This window comes from Charadrius vociferus, unplaced genomic scaffold (genome assembly GCF_000708025.1).
Source record: "Charadrius vociferus isolate BGI_N301 unplaced genomic scaffold, ASM70802v2 scaffold885, whole genome shotgun sequence".
Taxonomy (NCBI): domain Eukaryota; kingdom Metazoa; phylum Chordata; class Aves; order Charadriiformes; family Charadriidae; genus Charadrius; species Charadrius vociferus.
This window is the reverse complement of record NW_009648594.1, coordinates 72260-90854: the sequence shown is the minus strand read 5'-3', so window position 1 is coordinate 90854 and position 18595 is coordinate 72260. Positions and strand designations below refer to the sequence as shown.

General features: G+C 39.5%; 1 protein-coding gene across 1 annotated transcript in view; it reads right to left on the bottom strand.

The window, feature by feature from the left end:
• The window catches only part of NCOA2 (nuclear receptor coactivator 2), a 76763-nt gene that overhangs the window by 4484 nt on the left and 53684 nt on the right, over positions 1–18595 (bottom strand). Inside the window, exons 13-20 of the mRNA XM_009886217.1 lie at positions 17929–18058; positions 14730–14895; positions 12562–12840; positions 11617–11694; positions 10850–11087; positions 8741–8918; positions 6245–6443; positions 672–761 (exon numbers count right to left, since the gene is read on the bottom strand). Coding sequence (XP_009884519.1) covers positions 672–761; positions 6245–6443; positions 8741–8918; positions 10850–11087; positions 11617–11694; positions 12562–12840; positions 14730–14895; positions 17929–18058 — 1358 coding nt within the window. The remainder of the gene's footprint in view (positions 1–671; positions 762–6244; positions 6444–8740; positions 8919–10849; positions 11088–11616; positions 11695–12561; positions 12841–14729; positions 14896–17928; positions 18059–18595) is intronic.

Below are 18595 nucleotides of genomic sequence, written 5' to 3'. Positions count from 1 at the left end.
CCCCCCCCGGCCTCGCTTACTTGGCCAAAGAACTCCACAATGTCTTTTTTCCTTTAGTACCATCACCGTCTGGAATACAAATCGGGTTTTTGGGGGTTTTTTTTGTTTTTTTTTTTGACCTAAGCAAACGCTAATTACCCTGTCAGTTGGCAATTTGTGTGAAAATTAGCTGGGTTCTACCGCTCTCCTCAGAAAGCAGCACTGTACAGAAAATAACAAATTAAATCATTCATGAGATTTTTTTCCCTAAGTATAATGCACGGAGAAGTGGAAAAAACCACTTAGGCAGGGTGAAACATGAAATAAATGGGTTAAACGTGCAGCAGTGCAAATATAAATCAGCAGTAAGTCTTTCCCATCATCAGCAAATAGTCGCGTAATTGCTCTGTAAAAAACAAATACGACTATATTGTTAATTCAATAATGTAATGTATTCTGTTAATGTAAATGTATTTTGTATTATTCACTTCAGTAATGCTTAGTGGGACCTAAACAAGGAACTTAATATAGACATCACAAAAAGTGGAATTAAAAAAATCAATGGCAAAAAACTTAATTAGTATTACCCTGGGTCCTTTTAACTTTGTAAGTAAAAAGATACGCTATCCATCTAGACCCCAGTATATTCATAGTTCTGTTGCCTCTGTATGCCTATATATGTCATTTCTCACCCGTGTTGCATCTCCGTCCTGCTTTATCATATCCATTCCAGGCAGCTGGTTTGGAAAAAGATTGCCTCCCCTCATAGCAGGATCATTAACCTATTGGTAACAAGACATTAAGGAGAATGAATTAAAAAAAAAAAAAAAACCACACATCAGGAAGAGGGCTGGGAATTAAAAAGAAGCATTATAAACCACTGTGCTACTTGCATATACCAGCATTGACTTCTGATATGATCTTGCAATGGGGGAAGTGACTATATAGCTGAGCAACCTTCTTGTGCAGCATCTCTGACTCATATGCTTCTGCTTCACAGTCAACAACAAAGATTTTATTCCTGATACTATTACCCTTGCACACATTTCACACAACAGGCTCCATAAATTAAGTCAGTATTATTAGAAGAGGACATGCCTGCCACGAGTGTCCTGAAAGCAGAAACGCCTAACTGCTTTCCTAACCTCAATAACACACAGCTTTTCTGCTGGCAAACCACCACACCATTTTTTCAAAGCCTGATGAGGTAACACGTAGGCTGAATTATCCCAACTATTGACTTAGTTTTAATGAGACTTATTTTTTCTGCTCGTAAGGGAAAGGGAGGAAGATGGCATTAAATGGGAAAACCTGCAGCTGCATGTTTTCCTAAAGGGATGGTCTCAACAATTTCCTGAACACAGCCACAGGAAAGTACTGAAGCTGTGTGCTTCTGCACAACCAAAGGGTCTGTCATGCTTAGTTATGTGGAAAGAGTGGCTTGCCAAATGTACAGCATTGCTTTCTAAATCAAAGGATTAATCTCACTGTGCAGGAACTGGTATAAAATACAAAACACAGCCCTTCAGCATGGTTCTGCAATAGTAGAAAATCCAGATTTCCTGAGAAGTTTTACACGGAAAGAAATGTCTTCCTAGGGAGTCTTTGTTGACTCGGTTCTGTCGCTTCCCTCAGACTAGATGGATATGCTAACAGCGAAGATATGCCCCTCCAGATTTTGCTGGAGGAAAAAAAGATGTTTTCTGTGTCACCTGCTCTTTAGGAGACTCGTGTTGCCAAGGAGAGGACATTCTGCCACTGCACTACCTCGCTTCAGCTCCAGCAACCTGCTGCAGCAAGGGGGGAAGGCTGTCTTGAATTTACCACACCAAAGCCTTCTCGTTTCAGGTCCTCCTGACTGTTGTTTCTGTTGCTATTCACCAATTTTGCAAAACGTCACAAAGCTAAATGCAATCACATACAACCACCTAAAGAGGTGGTTCCAAATGCTGCCTGAGACAAGACTGCAGTTCAACAGGGAAGGTCAGAAACGTAAATATTTTTGCCACAGGAATTTCAACTCTGAAGAAACTGATTGCTTAGCGCTGCAAGCCTTCTAGTGTTGCTTTCTGCTTTTTAATACAAATAGGCAGATTTTTAAACCTGAATCTGAAAATTTAAATCAGAAGGCAAGAGAACCACACAGTTTTGTTCGGAGAGAAAGAAAGTAGACAGCTTTGCAGCTTTATCTACATGCATTTGACTAAGCAACAGAATCCACCTTTGGAAAGTGTTTTCTGCTATTAATCAACATTCATCAGAATGCACAGGCACAAATGCCTTTTTTGTTTGTTCAGTAAACAAAGGAAGAAAAAATAAAAACAAATTAAAAATTGTATACTGAAATCAATTGCGGTTTTGGAGCAAAAAGATGAGTGCATGATTTGCAGAGTTAGGAGAGGTACAGAAAAAGAAGATGGTTCCAGGCTGCATGCCACAAAAGCAGCAAAGGCACCAGTGAAGTTCCTATCACAGAATCCTTTTGCCAGTGATGATGCAAGAATCCTGACCGGCACAGTAACAGATAAAAAAAAAAATCTACCGCTTTGTTATATGAATACATTTGCTTCTTAAGCCCTTGAAACAAAACACTCCCAATTCACACATCAACTTTTCTGACTGCAATAACAATTCAATCAGAAAAGTATGGAGAAGGACAAAGAAACTGAAGGGTTTTTATCATTTTCTGAAGACAGATCAAGTGGTGTTATCAGATATGAAATCTCACTAAAATGAGACAGAAGATATTTTACAATCCCTTTGCAATCAAGCACATTAATAAAGCCTCCTGCTAATAAAGCAGAATTATATACAAGGTGTCTAATAAGAAAAGTATCCTACTGCTCCAGAGCTCCTTTCATCCAGTATGCTGAACAAAATCAAAACACTGTATCAAGATAAGTCTTTGTAGGTGCCATGATAATTTTGGCCTGGGAAGTACTACACCTGTGCAGACTAATAAACATTTACTCTGAGCGGACATCTAGATAGCGGTTCATTTCATATACTGAAAAGTGTCTTCTCTTGCTTCTCTGACAACTCAGTAAGTAACATGGATCTGTGATGCAAAATAAAAAACAGGCAAAAATATGGCAACAGTCCATTGTGCAAACAAGACGACGATGACGACAAGGACACAGTAAGTTGTGTCAACGATGCAACACTGGGAAGGTTTAGACTTTCTCAATGCCTGGGAAAGCTGTTTTGGACAGAAGGAACCCGCAGACCTGGCAGCCAGCATTTCAGCGTTCCTGCTACAGCCTCCTAGAAGACACACTAGTAAGAGCAGCCTAGTCAGCTTTAACTTAATTTTAGAGGAAAAGATGATAATGGGACAGGATCTGATCCCTCAAGTACATAAAAGAGTCTCTAAGCATCATAAATAGCAAACCCAGGGAAAACACAAGATTTTGGGTAAAATCTTCATTTTCTACTTGGTGATGCTGGGAACTTCGATAGTAAACAAGAGAAGCTGGAGATATACCAGTATGAGCAGATAAACACAAACGTAGTATTTTTTAACTCTGAACATGTCTACATGATACAGCACAGTGCCACGAAGAGAGAAAGGAGACAGAGCCAAACCAATCTGCTTGGTACTGAAGGTAATATACTTGCTTCTCACTAGGTAAATAAGCCCAGGCACACCTTTTTACTAACAAGTAATACACATTACTTCCAAAACCATCCAATAACATATGAAATGTTAAGGGTTTTTTTCGAAAGCTGGAACACATTCGTAGCATAATTGTTGTTACTCACTCTGGTTAGAAAGAGATGAACATGTGAAGTTAAAATTATGTATTATGGAACCAAAAAATGGCAATGAATAAGTAAGTAAAAGTATAGGTGACTGTATAAAAAAAGCCAAAAGAATGAATGAAATGGCAACAGTCAGCAGAATTAAATAAAATATAGTCATTTTGAAAACGACCAGTTACAAGAAAACGTTTAGCACAGCCTAGGTCAATTGCTAAATAAAGACGCCAAATTGTAAACACTATGCCCTGATCACAGAAAAAAAAAATAAATTTAGTGTTAATAGAAACATTTTTATTTATTCCTGTCCCTCGGAAAAGAAAATGTGAAGCAGCACAGCAAACATTCCTAAGGACTAAAACGTAGTGTCCCGTGGCCCAGAAATGGCCCCCCAGCTGCCAGTTGGCCACCTCTGACCTAGATGAAACATAAAACATTTGCTTGCAGAGTTTGCAGATGACACAGTGCTGGGGTGGTAAATCAGGAGGAAAATAGGTTACTTTTACAGAATGAGCCACAGCACTTATGGAAGGTAATAATACATTTGGGATCAAAGAACGCAGGTTTTATCTATGTGGAACACGCTGAGGAGGATTTGGGGATCATCGTAAGCGTTTTAGTATGTGCTCTCCAGTGCGACATTGCCACCAACAGAGCCAAGGCAACCCATGGATTGAAAGACAAATTACAAGCAGAATTTGACTCTACACAGCTTTGGTGCAGTCACTGTTAAATCACCGTCTCTGGTTACTCTGTTCATACTTCTAGAAGGAGGTTACAACAGCGGAGTTTAAAGTGGATCCACAAAAGGGACTGAAGTAATGAAAAACAAATGTTTGAGATGGATAAAGACCCTCAGCCTATCCAGCTTACTGGAAGTTAGATAAATGCTATCTTGAAAAAAGATCTTGTAGTCTTACAGGAAGGAAAAGCAGTGCAACAACTGTGCTAGTGGAAACAGTACTCTGCATGGAAATCTTTGACATAAAACCAGATCTCTTTATATAATGCGTGTTTCTCAATTCAGGTTCCCGGGGAAAATTATGTAGCATGGGCGTGCTGAGAAATCAGACTGGGCGGTCACCTTCAAATCCCCTCTTTTCTGTTTTGGTTTTACTATTGTTTTACTACATTTAATGTGTGCAACAGTATGTGCTTGGGAACTAATAATAATAAAAAAAGTCTGCTATAGTTGGGCATAGCAACTGGGAATATCAGAGAAGGTGACAGATTGGGGAGTTTCAAAATTACTTCAGGTCACCAGTATGTGGCAGCTGTAAAAGACAAATGTGATCTGGGGCTATATCTGTCAGAGTACTTCAAGAGAAATGGGGAAGAACATGGCTCTGGTGCTTAGGAGATACTGATTCAAACTGGAACAGGTGCAGAAAAGGAAAAGGAATTTGAAGCCTACAAGAAGATACTGCAACATTGTGGCTTGTTTAACTTACATGAAAAACCCCAAGAAACCCAAACCAAAACAATCCAACAACCTCAAAACAAGAAAGAAGTCATGTTGATAGAATGGTTCTTTCTAAAATATAGACAAGAAAAAAGCTATTTAAGCTAAGGGACAATATTAGAAAAATAAATACTCTGTTACGAAATTTAGGCTGGAAAAAGGACATACATTAACAAACCAAGAATATAACCAGCTGTAAACTGGAACGCTGTAGTCTCAGAAAAAAAGGTATATATTATCACCAAAGCAGAAGATGCTGCCTGAAGACACAAGAGGTACTTTCCTGCCAATATTTCTAACAAAAGTCCATAATTTCAAGTCTGTGAGTTGAAGAAATGGGAATTCAGCTCTGAAACAAACATAAGCACCTGTTAATTAAGAGGACTTGTTTGTCAAATACTTATTAATGTACTGTGTGAGTTTAATTGCAGGTCAACGAACAAAAATGTTTTTTTTTTCCTCTTTTCAGATACCCTAAGTAGTAGTGTCAAATAAAATCGAGTGTGGATTTTGTGCTCATGAAGGTGCCAGATTGATAGTTCTTGAAGTCGACTGCCTATTGTCTGGTACTACACACACAGTGGCAGCAGACGCATCTTGCACACACAGCCCACGCCAGTCCTTTGCTCTCATCTCTTGGAAACAGCTGCCTGCCATTCCGTCCTAACTTCCACCACTTAGAAAATCAGCAAGGACACTGGTGACCTGCAACTGTGCTACGGAAACTTACCTACTGCAAACAGGAGCTAGATCAGCATGCACTTTCCACAGAAGTCCAGGAGCAACTACATGTGCTTAGCTACAGTGGTGCTACGTCAAAATGGGAAATTTAGATGCAAAAAGGGCTCTCTACCTCATCGGTCACCTTGATTATCTGAGTGCAGAGCTAAAAACAAAGCCTTTTCAACATCATCATTTCTCAAGAAAACTAGTAAAAGAAACGTAATGGCTTACAGCAGTTACAGCCCAATGCAGCGGACCTGAAAAACTACTGGAAGTCAAAGAAAATCCTCTAGCTGTCATCTCAAGTCCTTAAATTCTCACCTGCTCAGGACCCATGGAGGACAACCCTGATGTAGGCACAGAGGTCGCTGAGGTCATGCTGATCTGCCCTGTCATCTGGTTCATGTTGTTCATACCACTTGTGTTGGTTGCCATGGATACACTGATGTTCATGTTATTATTGTACATGCTGGTGCTTGCTTGCTGCCCAAAATGTGGTGGGGACTGTTGTGAAAACATGCTACAGCAAGGAATGGAAAAAGCAATGTGTCAGACTTAGAATGCTGAAGCCACTAAGAAACTACTCTCTTTTTAATATATCTTAAGCTAGAATTTGTATATACTGTCATTTATTCCAACTTCAAAGGAAAAACTAGTTTTCAACTGCATTAATGTCTAAGGAATAGATTTTCAAAATTTAAGATCTCATGTCTGTGCACAAAAATGCATGCCTTTGCGTGTGAAACTATGGCAGAGTACAAATCTGGTATGCGTGTGCAGTAACGGCCAATTAGCTGTCTAAATGGGCTTTGTATGTGTTTTAAATATGTTTGGGAAAGTAATTTTTTGAGGGAAAAGGAAAACACCTTTTTCCACCCTCCAGTGTTAGCACAGCACAGGACTATTGAGCTCAAATTGGATCTGGTCTAGTACGCTTTCTTTTTGCAAAAGAGGCTATTTGCACATATGAATACCAGATTTGCACATACAATTATGGCAAGTGGGCTCACAAATATAGACATGCAATTGTGCAGAAATTAATTTACTAAATCTTAGTATCAAGTTTTGAAAATGTAGCACTGTAAGAAACAACATAAAGTCTAAGACAATTACCCTCTATGTTCCTTTAAGGCCATTTCAGAACAACTTAAGGAGAAGTAACTATGGAAGTTCTCATCCCAGATTTTACTCAGTCAAGTGCTTTCTGGGAGCGTCTTCCTTTCAGTTATGTTGAAAGCCATACGAGTGACTTTTTCATATTTCCTAAAACACCCTTCACTATTTACACATCAGTCTTTTCTACTCTTTGAGCATAATCAACGGTCAATGAAGGATTTATTACTGACGATGTGTCTGTTTAGAGGATCTGCGTAAGACTGAAATACTGTGGAAGAGGTGCTGCGTGTTGGGTGGCACACAGTAACCACCTCTGTGTCAATGGCTGACTTTGACTTCCCTGTGAAGCACCGCTCCCACAGCTGAGGAAATCTTTCAGGGTTAATGCTCAACCTTGCGCTTGGGTACTCCATTAGGCTATTGCTGCGCACTGTGAGACTTGGTGGAGTGCAACGGCATTCTGGGCACAGGACCAAACTTGGAAAATCCCACCATTCTCTTCCTTCCAATTCCATGTCTTTTCAGGCCACCTAACCCCATTTTTAAGTTGTTATCTGGATGGCTGAAACAGTACACTACAGATCATTGTGAATACTCAGTGGCTTGTGTAAACGCATTTGACATGTCTCTACCGCAGAGCTGCAGTTTAGCAAGCCAACCATTCGCCTTATCGAGCTGCCCCTGCTGCCGTTTCAGCAGAAAGCCCAACAGCAGTAGCAGTAGCCTCCTGCAGATGCTTCAGGAAGACAGTGAGGAAGAGGCATGGACAAAGATGAGAGATAAATCAGTTGCTTTAAGGGGAACTTGGATCAGCCTCGTCACGGAAATAATGTTTTTCTGGGTTTATTAAATCTTTGTCAACCAGTGGGAAAACTGTTTGTTGCTGGGCTGGGATAGGAAGAGCAGCCCGAGAACTTCAGGATGACCAAAGCACTGTGCTAGGGACAACTGTGTGCACCCCACTGTCAAGTGACACAGGCTTTACACCAACTTGATAGCTCCTCCTGTCTTCCAATGAAAAGCACAGAGCGTTGTCATCCGGGAGCTCGTTGCTGCCTACTGATAGCGTTCGACACCCAACGCAGTCAATGTGGACAGACTGATTATTATTAGAGCTATACCGACTGGGGCACGGGCCTCAACTGAAAAGGTGATTGCATGCATGAGGCATGCTACAATGCTCTTGGAGAATGACAGGTATATGCTAACCTCCAGTATGTGCAAGCACTAATGGACTGAACCTTGTTGCACTCCAGCGTTTAAAGTGGGATGTGATATCCAGTCACCGCAATCCCAGAGCAGTAGGGAGCGCATAGGCTCTGGCTCAGCTGGTCCGGCCGTGTGGAAAGCAGTGTGGGAGCACATGAAAATCGTATGCAGAAGAAATGCATCCACACAAACGTTAGGGGCTGGAGCTCACTGTGCAGCAGAGGTGCTTCTTAAGGACACACAGTGTTTTATCAGTTATGACAGACAAAGCAATGCATTGTGTGGATGCAGGTCTTTTAGCTATGCACTCACTTTGCCTTGTATGAAGACAGAATTTAAACCAACTCGTCAAGCCAAATTGAAAAGAAATCTCTTTTAGGACAGATAGTTAACAGCAAACAAACAAGCAAACAATTACATATAAACAACCCCATAGACCATAAACGACCCCATTACACTGTGTGTTCATTTTGGGTTTTTTTGTGGATTTACCTGTTTCCACCCATATTCCCTTGTGCCCACCCATTCATCTCCGTAGAGGACTGATAGGCAGGATTAGCCTGAGACTGCTGGATCATGGGGCTTTGAGTATGAGCCAGTCTTGGGGACATCAGTGGACTCTGAGGAGTGGTGGCCCCTGTGAAGCCTGGATCGGGCTGCTGACTAATACCTGAAGAAAACAAGAAATTTAGCCACTGTACATTCAAAGTTAAAACAAGCCAAGAGCTCATACCTGCAGACATGTAACTTTACACAGTCCTACTTATCTCATGTGGAACCTATAACCTTGTGTTGCAATGTGGGATCTAGATTAAAACGCAAGACATCAGCAACTAATACTCATGTATAACCTTTAAAAAAATCATTTTGTGTAGGTATGTTGGCTACCTGTGTGTCCTAATCACATAAGCGGTCTCTCCTCTCTACAGACCAAAAGAAAAACACTGGTAAATGACTTTTTTTCCAGAAACTGCATTCAAAGCAATAAATAAAACATTTTGCTTCTGCCTATAAATGGTGAAAGTTGTGCATGACCCGTTTACTGCATGGCACTACCTTTTAACATTTAGGCTATAACTTTCAACTTTTTCTGAAGTTCCTAGAACATTAGTATCTCTATTTCTGTGTCCCTGCAAAAACAGGCAATGACATTTTGTGGGAGCATTTAATGACTTTGTAAAATTTAAAAAAAATCTATCTGCAAAGATAACCTAGTTTAAGCTGTTATATGCCAATTACGTGCAGAAATTTTGTTTTAAACCAAGTTGCTTGGTCTTGTTTAAGTTCATCATGAACAGCATGCTCAACAGAAACAAGCCACCCCTAATGCTGGCATAAGAATCAGGTGATATGAAATATATTCCTGTATTGACTCTCTGCATGACTTAACCTCTTATTGGTGTAAAAGATAACAGATCAATAAGAGTAGATAGCAAATTTAGAATTAGACGGGCATAATTTGTTGTATCAGCAGAACTTACACATTGCATATTATTTAATATAATCATAATATAACTTATACAATAGTTACAAATAAAGAAGCTGTACAACAATAACCATATGGAGGTAACTCCCCCATGCACCCCCACAAAAAAGCAGTATACAGCTTTATAAAACATACAGACAAAATGGTATTAGCTATCATATTGCACACAAGTTGTCAACTGGACAAGGTGTAATGGTTTTAAACTAAAAGATCTAAACTAGTCTAGATTTAGACTAGATAGAGAAAGAAATTTTTTACAGTGAGGGTGGTGAAACACTGGCACAGGTTGCCTGGAGACGTGGTGGATGCCCCATCCCTGGAAACATTCAAGGTCAGGTTGGACAGGGCTCTGAGCAACCTGATTTAGTTGAAGACGTCCCTGCTCGTTGCAGGGGTGTTGGACTAGATGACCTTTGGAGATCCCTTCCAACCCAAACTATTCTATGATTCCAAGTTCAAGCACAGGGCAGGAAATACCTAATCTGAAACAAATTGTTATTATTTAAACTCAATAGTTAGTTGCCAATTTTACATTATAACGCACATATGAAGTATTATCTTTTGGGGGGAAGAATCTAGCTGATACTTAAGCAATAACTCATTACCAAAATGGAAAAAAACCCCCACCAATATAAAAACGATTGAAAAGGATTATGTACAACTTTGCTTTTGATGAAGCTTCTGGTCACCTCATGCTGTTTGTCAGCATCAACTCATATCTTTTTCTTCATTTGCACTTTTTACTGTATATATTGGTTTGTTGAGTTTAGTCAAAACTCAGAAGACATCAAGCCAATACATACACGTGTATGTGCTCCTGTATGCATACACATTTGTACGTGTTTATCTGTATAGATATATGCAAATAAACACATCACACTTTGGCTATGGCTCAAAAAAAGATTGGTGCTCAGAGACTACGTGGCACTAGAGCCAGGGAAGTGGCAGGTACCGTGTCGCATTTAAGGACACCCAAGGGGCCTGACCCTCCACGTTTCCCATGGTTCGCAGGGAGTCAGGCAATTGGCTGTGGGAAGAGGGCTTGGACCCAGCACTGGGGGGAATACAGGGGATACAAGGACTGCTGAAATGCACGGGGGGGGTGGAACCAGTACCGTAGTTTGGAGGAAACGGGAACTGCTGCGCATTTGCCTGTGGGATCCGTGGATTGCTCATGGTTGCTGGTATGCCACCGGTGGCCACCATGCTGGGGGTCATGCTCAAGCCCTGCCCTCGCATCATCAGCGTCCGCTGCTGCACCTGCTGCTGCTGCTGCTGCATCTGCCGCTGCCGCAGGTGCTGGCTCAGGATCTCGCGCTGCCTCTGCGCCAGCATCTGCGCGTTGATAGGGCCCTGCAGGGAAAACCACCATCACCTATCAATAACGCCTTCTAAAGCAACCTGACCATTGCTCCACTGGAGCAATCTGGAAGATTCCAGCTCCTTCCCCCCACCCACCACACAACTAACGATAATATTAAATGCAAGAAAATAATCCTATTAATACTTCTGCTGCGAAAGACTTCCAACAGTGCAAGAGTCAGTAACTGAAATAATATCAGTGTTTAATGTTGCAGCAATTTGTAATTGCAAACAGAGTAGCTCATTAAAAAATGCTTCTTTAGGAAATGAGAAGCTTTGTTAAAAATGGAGTTATATCATATCTCTAGTAAACAACCATCCACCCCATGTAAATATGGGAAAGACTCTCAGAAATAAAACAGTGAAATACCTCTTATCATACAGACTGCATTATTTGTATTCAAGCTTTAGAATTTATTGTGTGTATTTACCACACAGCATCACTACTGTATTTAACTGGGGGAGAAAGAAGAAAACAAAGTTGTTTTTTTTTTTTTTTTAAAAGTACTATTTCTCTCACCTGCGTTGGCACTCCAGGTCTCAAAGACAGATTCATATTGGAGACACTGCTGATCTGATTTATCAGTGGCTGCCGATTCTAAAGAAATAAACAACCAACCAACACCAAAACCCAAAGGTTTTAGAAGGAAAACAACAAAAGGGAAATTTTATATACAGTGGTGCATCTATCAACTTCCCAACCAGTTGGTTGAGGACCTAGTTCTACATATTCAAGCAGGGACTAGTTTTCTGGCTCAAGTCCTATTATCATCCCCAGAATCCTGTTTCTTAAGGAGATAATACACCATACAAATAACAACTAAGCTGTTTACCAAATTACAGCCTTTACAGCTCTTGTCCTTTTTGAGTTTGAGATTGGACTGTTGACGTTTATTCTGAATTAGATCCTATCCTGATGTTTGAAGGCAGAAATGATCTTTCCTCCTCCACTAGAAAAGCACTAATATCTTATTTTTGGTACTATGTACCTATATATTTAAAAATAAAACAACAAACAACAACTTAAGATGGTCCTCAAAAGTAGACCAAGGCCAAGGAAAAAAAAAAAAAGGATGTAGGTATCAGGCAGCAATAAAAGCATTTAGATTGCTGGAGGAGTCAAGATACAGCAAACAGAAAAAAACCTTATATAACGAAAAGCACCACTGTAGCCTTGCTCAAAGAATTACTGAGACCGAGGCTTAAATACTAGGCACATTCTTGCCCTCTGTTATAGAAAGAATAACAGAAAGATGCAAAAAGAAGACCAAAAACCAGAATGAGTAAGGCACTGTCTTGGCAAAACTCATTATGGCTAGCGTTTTCAGTTTAAAAGTAGAATTAGGCTGTAATAAAACTGGGTACACACTTAAGGCTTGGTCTGTTTTGGAGCAAGCTGCCAGTACGAGCTGCCCAGGGGAGGCGCTTGTGCCAGCGTGAAACCGGGCAGGGAAGGGGGACGTACCTGCTGTGCCTGGAGCCTGTGCTGCAGCTGGAGCCGCAGCTGGTTTGGCTGGTTCTGCACGATGCCGGCGGGTCGGAGGCCGGGCCGGGGCTGCATGCGCAGGGCTGCGTAGCCCGGGCGCTGCCCCATGGGGTGGAAGTTCGGGTCCTGCATGGGCGCGTAGCTGCCCTGTGCCATCTGAGCCTGCGCCGCGTACTGCTGGGAGAACACGGGAGCCTTCTGCTCCATCAGGATGCTGGACTCCTGGCTGGGGAAGGTCTCTGGGTCGACAGCTTGGCTCTGCAGAAAAATGCGAATGACAGAAACAGTTGGTGGGACGTGGCTTTTCACGGGATTATATGAGACTCATACAGCCACCCTGCAAAACCAAACTTCCACCATGTGAATGGTTGTGAACAGAAAATTACATTAACTTTCTTTACCTACATATAAAACTTAAAACCAAATAGAATTGTATTTTTGAGCGTCAAAACATATTCATATTCCTCCTTTTATTTTTATTTTAAAACAAAGACCCACAATCTCTGTCATGTTCTTAACACAGCCATTGTATTATTCCACTAACGAATAAAAACCTGAAATGACAAACGCTATATTAAAATCTGTAAATGAAGTGATGCCAGCATATTTTTGCTATTGAATCCGAGATAAATTCAAAGACGTTACAAATGAATAAGGATAAGAAAGTATATTTCTATCAGTGTCTCTAAACAAAATAATGACTTCAAATAAAGATGCTAATGTGAACAGAGTGCCTAATTCTTTCAGGGCACTTTCACACAAACTGATTATCCATTAGCATAAAAAAGCTAACACAATTCTAAACTCCATTCTAGATACTTCCCTAATATTTGCTCTAGCCAGAATAATTTTATAGCTTATTCCACACTGACCTTGGAAATCAAGTTAATCTAAATTTCAGTGCCCTCATGAAAGAAAGACTTTAAGCTCCTATAAAATGTTTGATGGATATTTTAAAAAACATGTTCTAAAATCTGACAGCTCTCTTATCTGCAAAATTCTTCAACTGTTTCCACTGAGATATTAATTAAATAGAAATATATTTATCACTTAGTTTGAAATAAAACATTATTCATATGTTTTGGTGGTAGTGTTCCAAAAGCTACGTAATATTGCATGAAAGTTTCACACTGAAAAATTGAAGTTCACCAATAAATTGTATCTTGATCTTAACACCTCACTGAGTTCTGTATTGTACCAAATAGACTTAGAGATAGTTTCCTTCTGTTCAAAGCAGGATTTTATTGGTCCTATTTCCTAAAATGCAGAGTTAGTTCAGAAGTTATGCTCAGGGTGCTGATGAGTGCTGGGAAATGAAACGGGTATTCAAGGCTCCTCTGAGAACATTAAATCATTAGAGAGACATGTGAAGTTGCTTTTGGAAATGTAATTTTGATGCCAGAAACATCAAGAACTAACTTTTTCCCCAAATCTTTTTTATGTTTACCACATTTTTTTTTCACCACATAAGACTGAAATGGACAAGAACCAACTGGAAGCCAATAAAAATAACTTTGGGGAAAAAACAGGATGAAAAAGCATAGAACAATTTCATGCTGCAAAGTTTAGGAAGCATATTTGTAACTGAAAAAAAATATTACAGTTTTAAGTGCTTCAGGTGAAACTCATCCCTTAACCCATGTTAGTCACCTAAGGGAAAAACTACGGGTGAAATTACATGATACAGGTTTGCTCATCCAAAAGCTTGCTGCCCCCATCACACAAAGGTCTTGGTCTTGCTTCTCTGCTCCTAGGTCTTCATTTTTTTCTTCTTTCCTGTACCCTGTTGTTGGCCGTGATCTTACCTTTCTCCCACACAGTTGTTCCTCTGACCACTGGATAAGCAGAAGCCTGCTAATGTTTTGGGTTTTGGTCAGGTTAGTTCCATAAAGCGAAGTGGCTGACCGCAGGTCAGAAGAAGGAGAGCTTGGTGAAGCAGGGGAGAGGAAGGAAGGCTAAATCTGGGGCTGAAGGAACCTTTTCAGGCGACACTGAGCCTGGGTGGACACCCACCAAAATATGTAACTCCATCCTAGCTTGCAAGAAGTGTTGTACAATCCTCCTCTTCAACACAAATTGTACCTCCACCTCGACAACATATCCTTTAAACCCAATACCTACTACATGCAACGCAATGTCTGGTGTACCTGGCTAACTAGTTCTGGTATTCCTAGAGCCCTGTCGATTTCTTCTAAACCGTCAAAATTCCTTAATGCCATGTAAAGCTGATCCAGGAGAGCACCCTCATCACTTGGTGAGTCTGATGAAGGATGATTACACAAGAGATCATCTGGTGAGCTGCCAAACGGTTGCCTGTGAAAACATGAACACAGCGTTGGTAAACAGCTGCTGAAAAACAAGAAATAATATCAGAGGATTAGTACTCAAATTGAATTAACAAGTGGAGACAGAAATTATTTTAATGGCTGCCAATTTTGTTCAGAAAACTATTCTGGATAAAAGTTATGCTACCCAAAGAAATAACTAAATAGTGTGATTAATGCTTGTCAAGACCCTACAAGCACGGTGTGTCCGACAAGTGAGCAAGCACATCAAAGGTACACCCGAGTGCTGATTTCGTATTACGGGGTCAACAGAGGAACAGAGAAGTCAGCATAGAATACAGTCACTGAACACAGAAGGTTGATTAATTTTCTTTTAAACTAATTGTAACTTTGAATTTTAGATGTTAGATTAAGTAAACTGTCACAAGTAGAAGAACTCCTTTCCATAGACACTCTTCTTAACTGGTTTTCTGTCAGACTAAGCAAGTGGAAGAGGTCACAGAGGGGTCTGAGGATCGTTTGAGCTCACACAAACTGAACATCTGGAAGAGCTGGCCAGAAGCATGAGGGAGCAGGGAGAGAAGGACATTCCCCTTTTGTTTGCAGCAAAACACTGCATCAGCTCAACCTATCTTATGGAATTGCACACTTGGGTACCAGTGTATGGACTTGGTTATGTGCCTCAGAAGGGTGACAGCAAGAATTTGGATACTGTCAGGCAGAGTGTGCTGGTTCTATAAATCCTGCTGACCTCACCTTTGAATTTGTATGCAAAGCACACTCACAGTTACAAAGGCAGAATAAAGGTTTATTCCAAACCCGAAGGACAAAACTTACTCAGAAACAAACTAAATCTGAAATAACACCTTACCTGCAGCAAAACGATGTGTTTTGCAGTTCACATACATGCCCTACTTCACACACAATACTACAAGGCTACAATAGAAAATATAAAGAGCAAAGCATTCTGCAAGCAAGGGCAGCTACTATACACACATCACGGCAGAATATCATCCCAGATAATTACTCAGTGACAACAAAATCTGTCACACATGGAGGGAGGAAACAGCACTGTATGTGAACCCTTTTTACATGTCTGTTTGGAAAAACAAAGAAACATGTTTGTATATTTAGTTTCCATAATGAGATATATGGTTGCCATGGAAGTCTAATCTCTATGTCAAAGCTAAGCAGAAGCAGAGAGCTGCATCGTCAGGCTATACACCTAAAACCCCAAAGGATGGCAAGCAGGAAAACTGACAACAATGTATTCTTTTTAATTAGATCCTGGGCTGTAAAAAAATAAAAATAAGGATATATATGACATACCTTTAAAACATCGCAAAGTGTTAATCAATCTCATATAAAGAGAAGTTTCTATAACTCTCACTGATGGAATTACAAATCAGTAAAAAGGGAAGAGCAAAAAAAAAATCCTTTGAATCCAATTGCTTGCAAACTTTAAAGGTGTCTTATAAGAAGGAATCTATCATTTTGAAAAATAATCTATCAATGGGACTAGCGAAAAAACCTCCCTCAAATTGTAAACGGGCATGAATACACATGGTAAGAAAAAGTTTTAAATATTTGTCGAATTCTATATGTTAAAGTATAACAATTACTTTGTTTTTTTCCCCATTTTGTTCATATACCACAATGATAATGTTATTTTTTCCTCTAAAAGAATTACTTTTATTTATGATTTAACTTTTATCAAATTTAATACCAACAATGATAATGAGGTCATAAAAATACAAATCTCAGGGATTAATAAAATAAGAAATGGCAGCACCAAACAATCTGCCATCTCTGTTTCGGTGTAAATGGTCAAACTATGATTACTTTCAGATGCAACACAATGGGAATTTTTTTCACTGTCTCCAGCTACAAGGAAATTATGAGAAATGCAAAGGTAATAAAATGGAAGAATTACTTGCCTGGCCTGCTGATCAAACAGGGCCCTGCGTTTTATTTTATAGTATCATTTTTTAAGTGAAAAAATAAGTTACACAAACAGTGCTTTTGGCATATGGTCACCTTAACTGGGGGAGAATTAGCACCAGAAAACATCTTGAAAAGTATGAAAAAGTTAGAAAAGTAACAGAGAAAATGCCACACTTAAATTAACAGATAATATTTTTGGACATCCTGTCATAATGAAAATGAAGATAATGTAGTCAGAAGATTAATCTTTCTTCAAACACACTTTTTTCCAACTGCTTCCTCTTCATTTACTTTTCAGCACTCCTCCCCTTTACTTCTAAAAAATATCCCAACTCATGAAATTAAAAATATTTCAACATTTCTCCTTTATCTGTCCATTTTGTTTCACTTATCCAGTCCATATATATATATTTTTTTTTCTCTAATTTAAGCAACAAACTTTTTGGAAAAGACATGTCTTTTTTTAAAGAAGTGTAAATTGCTTTTCATAGTTATGGCATTATTTAGAAGTCTTCATAATGAACAAAGTTAATATATTACATATGAGTAACATAACTTGTGATCCATTTGTGGTTCTGGATACCAGAGAAGGAGTTAACTTCAGGGAATAGGCAGTCTCCATTTCCCTTCGCTTTTCCTTCCTCACTTTTTACAGAATTTAGGTCAATTAAAAACCCCCGAACCAAACAGAAATGAATGATGTCCTGCACTACTTAAAGCACTACCCCATTGCAGGAGAAGACAGCTATGTTATAACTACAAAGGCTCAAGCACTTTCCCACATTTAGGGTTAAGTATAATAGTTAACAATTAAAACCAGCAAAACCAGACAGAATCATGCCCATATTAATGCTTGAGAGGTGAAAATGGTGCAATTACCCAAAGCACTGGCAGCATGCGCTGTGATACAGAACTTCCAATTCTTCCAACACATTAAAAGGCAAAGAGAGTATTTATAAGTGTTACTGGAACGTGCATACATTTCCTGACCATCAAATACTACAACCATTAAATTGATGTATGCTTGGTGAATATGTAGAACACTTTGTTTCCATGAGATGTATAATACATAGACCTGTAAAATCTCTCCATGTTTTGATGTGACAGTAAGACTCACCTGTTTTGATTACCAAAAGTTGCCTGATCTATAGGCAAGATGCTGTCTGGCCATGGTGCAGTCTGATTTGGAGGTGCCTGTTGTTGGCTATACTGAGGTCCCCCTATGTTCATCTCCAATTCGGATGGCCCTAATAAATGAAAAATAACCACATAACTTTTGTGAAAAGAATCTACTTTCCTGCGAATTCTTTCCATTGAATTATCTATTTACAGTAAAAGCAAACAAAAACCATTAAGACTTCAGTAACATTACACTTAAAAGCACCGTGATTTTTTTGTTAGAAATTGCTTTTAAAGTTTGAGAAAATAACATGAGAACTCCAAAAGTGGTTCAAAACCATAAACCAACAGATGTGACATCATAGATGCAAAAACTTAGTAAGATAAGCGTAAGAAAAGGACAGTATATAGAGTAAATATCCTAATGTACTTGATTTAAAAGTGACCCAGAACAATGATAATGTTCCCAGCATTTCCTCTTAAAAAAATCCAATCTTTAATAAACAAGAGCAACTTCATATCCTCTTTCTTTGGCCACACCACTGTGGAGCTACAGAGTACCTGGAATTATATCAATACATGCATTGAAAGTTAGTGTTTCTACACACCCTCCTTCCCACTTCCAAAGGAAACTTTCACTGTGGGATACAGTACTCCTCAAATGT